We start from the raw sequence: 5,252 nt of genomic DNA, 5'->3' as shown, positions 1-5,252 counted from the left end.
ACCGACAAGTCTTAGAAATCTAGCTGAAGACTCTGCGAATCTATGAGACCTCTACAATTGATCCAGTGCATACACCAGGACACAGCTACAAGGGCCTCCAGGGTTTTGACGAAACGGGGATGACTGGAAGACCTCATCATTCAATCTCTCAGGTGCACACTCAGGCCGATACTGCAAACCGCTGCATTATTCCGCTGCGCTGATATCTCTAAAAAAAATTATAAAAGCTTCGCTTCACCACCACTCGTCCTCCGAATCTCCACCTTCGCCGCCGGATCTACCATTTGAAAGAGTCCATTCTTGATAGTCTCGGGTTCGCATCCTCTCTGCAGGCGAATATCATACTTCAGCAAAATATGCGCCAAACACAGCTTGATCTCAACTGCTGCAAGGAATCGCCCAGGACAGATGTGCTTGCCCATACCAAATACATTGTGCTCTCGCGTAGATGAAACGAAGCATGTCTGGTTGTCGCCGCCTTCTCTCTTCCTGTAATATCTGTAGCCATCGTACACATCTGGATCGGGATTTATGCTCGGGTTCCACATGTCTGAAGAATCAACTGCAAGGATTGTGCCTCGGGGAAGCCGGGTGCCATCTGGCATATAGACGTCTTTTGTCGCCTGGCGTTCGAGTCCGACGATTGATGGAGGGCCCAGTCGCTGGGACTCCTTCATTACGCTATCAATCAAGTTCATCTTTGCGAGCGCCGCGAGTGTTACACCGGACGTCGATAGTGCTTCACGGACCTCCTTACGAAGCGGCTCGATGAGCTCTTGGTGCTCGCAGAGATCGATCAACACCCCTCGCAAAGCTTCCGATGTTGTGAATAGAGCACCCATTGCGAATGCGAGTTGGATGGCACCATGATTGATCTTTTTATCACCAGCGATCTCTTGAGCCCAGATGATTGCATCGGGATAATCAGTTTCTGCGCCAGCGTCCTTCTCCTTTCGTCTCCGATCGATCTCGGCCTGAGTAGCAATGCTGACATCCTTCACCAATTTCCGACATTCCGTCGCTCCCGGCAGAAACCAATGCAGAGTCGGCCTTGTCCAGTGTGGCCATCGCTTAAGCTCAAAGGCAGCAGAGAAGAAATTCGTAGCATATGTCTGTGTCAGCCTTTGCCACTCTGCGTCCCGAGCAAGATGTTCTCCCGCGAATGCACAAGAGGCAGCTCTCGACACAAGTTTCATGGTATCAGGTACCCAATCAAGAGCGTGCCAGCTTTCTGCATCGCCCCAAATACCTGCCAGTCCCTCTCCGATATGTTCGCTCATGATCGGAATCAAACGTGCGTTGTTCGAAAGCTTCTTGCGAATAGTATCGATCACCACGTTATCGGGATTGTGCATGACGGCGTTCGCTTCGAATCCGGGATAGTTGCCGAAGAAGTCGTGATAGACGAGTTCCTGGTGGTTGAGATCTTTGTTGTTCTTGACGAAGTCTGTCAAGGATGAAGGAAGAACGATTCGAGGCCCAGAAGGTGTGTCGAGAGTGATGGGTCCTTTCTTCTCACGCAGGCCTCGTGCAATAAGTCCTCGAGCATCTTGCATGTATGCTGCATGTGCTTTCCGTCGTGTGAAGTCCCAGCTGTATTTATTGACGACAGGGAATATGGCAGATCTGCTTCTCCAATAGTATACGATTGTCCCTAGGAGAGCTAGGATATAGATCCAAGATCGCACTTCGTGGAGCAAGTCCAATCCCCAATCCGATCGCTTCGCCTCCATTGCGATTGAAGGCGCGCTCGTGTTGCTGAATTTGATTTGGACATCGGTTTTGCAGAATTTGGATACTTATAGCACCTGAGATCACAGACTTCAGCGGCGGTCTCCATCTTTGGCAGACGGTGTTTGACCTGCGAAAGACGAAGCTGGTTGATCTATCTTTGGTCCGCGGCTGAAGATGTATTAGAGTTTCAAAGCCGGACGAAGTCAACCTCGGCCGAACGAGCGCCTGGTGTCACAGACCTTCGAAGTACAATGCAAAGACGACTCAGACCTGCTGTTCGGGATCAAGGCTTCAGAGCTTCTCGGAGGAGCCCCAAATTCTGCGTGATTCACCTCACAACCGGAGCTTGAATTCTGCCGATATTGAGACGGTCATGATTGTCGAATCCACTCGGCTGTGCTTTTGTGGCATACCGAGCTGAACCTTGAACAACCCCGTCTTTTCTACTCTCAAGCCCAAGTCAATGGCGAAGCGATGAAAGGTAGCTTTACTCAAACTATCCTTCGTCTTTGCAATACTGTCTTGGCTTCTTTGATACTCCATGAAAGACTACTCGTCGACATGGATCCACGCCTGTTTATGAATTCTTCTTTGACTCCCAGGACCTGCCGGGCCAAAGTCGACAGACAAAATGTAGGTTCATGACCACGGCTTGAAGCAGGTACGCATGCTTTCTCTCGCGGTTGTTGATAGTATGTTCCATTCAGCAGTGTCTTAAACGAGGCTGTGCCTCGTAGGGTTGGAGATGTGTGAGGTTTTCGTCGTCGCTTATGAGCCAATCAAAACCAACAGGAAAAATCGAATCGAATCTACATAGGTGTGCCGTGGCTGACAAGGATATTGACAAGGATAACCCCCATTCGGGCAACTTTCAGTATCTTTGGACCAACGGCGAATTCGGATTGTTGTCCAATGTGATAGCGAGCTTAAGAAGGACTGGTAAATGAGACGATAAGGCATGTGCTGATAAGCGTATCATGGCTGGCGGCGCATCATGTGATTCATATCGTGCTTCCAGCTGCCTGGATTGCGGAGGGCATCGGTAGTTGCCCTATCTCTGCCAGTTCGGCACGCATTGAATGTTTCAGCGCGCGTTCTTCTCTTCATGCATTCTGCGACAACATCCTTTGTCCATCAGGCTCGCTGCAGAGATGGCGGCACGACAGCATAGCATCACGACCATCGCGTCCGACATTGTGCCTGGAACAGTCCATCTGATTGATATCGAAGGCCACGAGACGCATGGACGACATCTGGAGGGCGGCGATTCCAGAATCGTGCTGGTTCCACAGCCAAGTAAAGACCCAGAAGACCCTCTGAATTGGACACGGAAAAGGAAGTTCTGGAGTCTTTTCATGGTATATGTATATACTCTTGGTGTGGGAATACCGACTACGCTGCATTACTCAGTGATTGCGGATATCACTCGTGATACCGGTATCTCAACAACAGATCTCGTCCAAGGAAATGGAGTCATGTTCTTGTTCCTTGGCTGGGCTTGCCTATTTTGGCAGCCGATCGCTATGGCGTACGGACGACGAGGAGTGTATCTTATCTCCTGTCTATTGCTCGTTCCGACTATGGTGTGGACTGCTTACTCGACATCTGCCGCAGAATGGTATGGCCACAGAGTATTCATCGGAATTGTGTGCTCGCCTATTGAGTCTTTGCCGGAGATATCCATTCGTACGTATCATTGTCCAAGCATAGATACAATGCTAATTTGCTGCAGCTGATCTGTTCTTCGCCCACGAGCGCGGTACTTGGATGTCAACGTACGTGATGGTCTTGTTCGGAAGCAACTTTATCTCGCCAATTATGGCAGGATGGATGGACGACGGAATTGGATGGAGATGGACAATGCATGCAGGCGCAATCATCGCCGCTGTCGCTTTTATCATCCTTTTCTTCGGAATGGAAGAGACCATGTACTTTCGTCATACTGTGGAAGGCATTGAGGTTGACACGCCGCCCTCGGAAGCTTCACCCGAGCTCATCACCAAGACTATTGAGAAGCCCACTCAGAAGTCGTCTGCGAAATCTGGTGCTGATTCGCCTGCAGTCTCAGAGAAAGGCACGTCTCAGCCATCGTTCCAGCCGGCGCGCACAAACAAACAGAAGTTGAAGTGGTTTGTACTCTGGGACGGCAGACCGAGCATCAAAGAGGTACTGACGATGATGTGGCGTCCTCTGCTCATCATCATCCGGTTTCCGAATATAGCTTGGGCCGGCTTCATCTATGGCATCAACCTGAGCTGGTATAATGTTCTGAACGGGACAGCAAGTCCTGTTCTGAGTGCTCCTCCATACAGCTGGCGAGCGGCGTTGGTTGGAACCATTTATGTTGGACCTTTGATTGGAGCAGGTTTGGGTTGTTTGTGGTCAGGCATCGTGGCCGATAAGCTTGCGCTGTATCTGGCGCGACGTAATAGTAAGCCTCGAGATGGACTCAACATCATGTCGGGAGTGCTTCGCTGACAGTTGTGTAGACGGCACTCGAGAACCTGAACACCGTCTGTGGCCACTTGCGATAGCCGGATCCTTCTCCGCTGTCGGCTTGATCACCTGGGGTGTAGGAGCCGACCATCACGTACATTGGATCGGTCTTATCTTCGGCCTCATGATGATGACTTTTGGCGTGGTCGTAGGTGGAAGTATCGGCCTTTCTTATGCGGTCGACTGTTTCAAGGAGATCAGTGGCGAATCGATGGCCTCCATCATCATCATTCGAAACACAATTGGCTTCGGATTCTCGTATGCCATAACGCCATGGTATACGAACATGGGCCTGACGAGTTGCTTCATTACCGCCGGCTTCGTAGCTTTGGCGTGTATGGCGACATTCCTGATTATGATCAAGTATGGCAAGGCCATGCGAAGAGGCTCCGCGCGTTTGTACTGGAAATTTGCTGAAACCACGGTCGGTGCTCACTGATAGGACGGTAGAACATCGCAGATAGCCCGGCCTACGTATTCCAATCCATGCCACGAATGACACGCTCCTTGTAGCATTTCCACTCGTTGTGCTTTCGGCGCCACTGCATTAGGACAATGCTCTCGCGAACGACATCCTTTGGGTGGTCGAAAACCTTGAGCAATGCGTAGATGATGGCTGACCCAGACGACTCGTACACGTCCCCAGCTACATTCAAGACCTCGAAGCGGTATCCAGGATTCGCTTCTACAACCTTGGTGTGATGATCCACATAAGCTTGCCAGCTGTCGAGGACTCTTCCCCCATTGTGCTCAAATTCTGCGGAGAATTCAGGATCCATATGTCGAAATATAGGATTTCGCCAGTCCTGCTTCGAAGCTTCGGCCAAGAGTTGCTCTGTGAGTGCTTCGAGCTGCTTGGCAGTCTCACTAGTGTACGAGTGCCTTCGGGATGCCCATGGCTTTGGATTGAGTAGATCAAAGGACTTTCCCATATTTGCAGATGATGCCGGATGCGGGTCGGGGCTCTCACTGTTTTGTTGATCGTCTCCGGGATTGCGATCCATCATGGCGGACTGGCATTG

At 50.6% G+C, this 5,252-nt stretch overlaps 2 protein-coding genes across 2 annotated transcripts; one reads left to right on the top strand and one right to left on the bottom strand.

Annotated features, from left to right (window-relative positions):
* Window positions 1-218: 218 nt before the first annotated feature.
* Window positions 219-1,733, bottom strand: MYCFIDRAFT_34318 (uncharacterized protein; the record flags this gene model as incomplete). Its single annotated transcript, XM_007931431.1, has 1 exon — window positions 219-1,733. One exon carries the CDS (start codon window positions 1,731-1,733, stop codon window positions 219-221), a length of 1,515 nt encoding a protein of 504 aa, XP_007929622.1.
* Window positions 1,734-2,885: 1,152 nt separating this feature from the next.
* On the top strand, window positions 2,886-4,716 carry MYCFIDRAFT_57721 (uncharacterized protein; the record flags this gene model as incomplete). The annotated part of the gene is made up of 3 exons (XM_007931554.1): window positions 2,886-3,420; window positions 3,467-4,165; window positions 4,224-4,716. The coding sequence occupies 3 exons, from the start codon at window positions 2,886-2,888 to the stop codon at window positions 4,667-4,669; spliced, it is 1,680 nt and encodes a 559-aa protein (XP_007929745.1). The 3' UTR covers window positions 4,670-4,716.
* Between the last annotated feature and the right edge of the window lie 536 nt (window positions 4,717-5,252).

Source organism: Pseudocercospora fijiensis (assembly GCF_000340215.1).
Source record: "Pseudocercospora fijiensis CIRAD86 unplaced genomic scaffold MYCFIscaffold_8, whole genome shotgun sequence".
In the NCBI taxonomy this organism is placed as follows: Eukaryota; Fungi; Ascomycota; class Dothideomycetes; order Mycosphaerellales; family Mycosphaerellaceae; genus Pseudocercospora; species Pseudocercospora fijiensis.
This window is presented reverse-complemented; position numbering and strand designations above follow the sequence as displayed.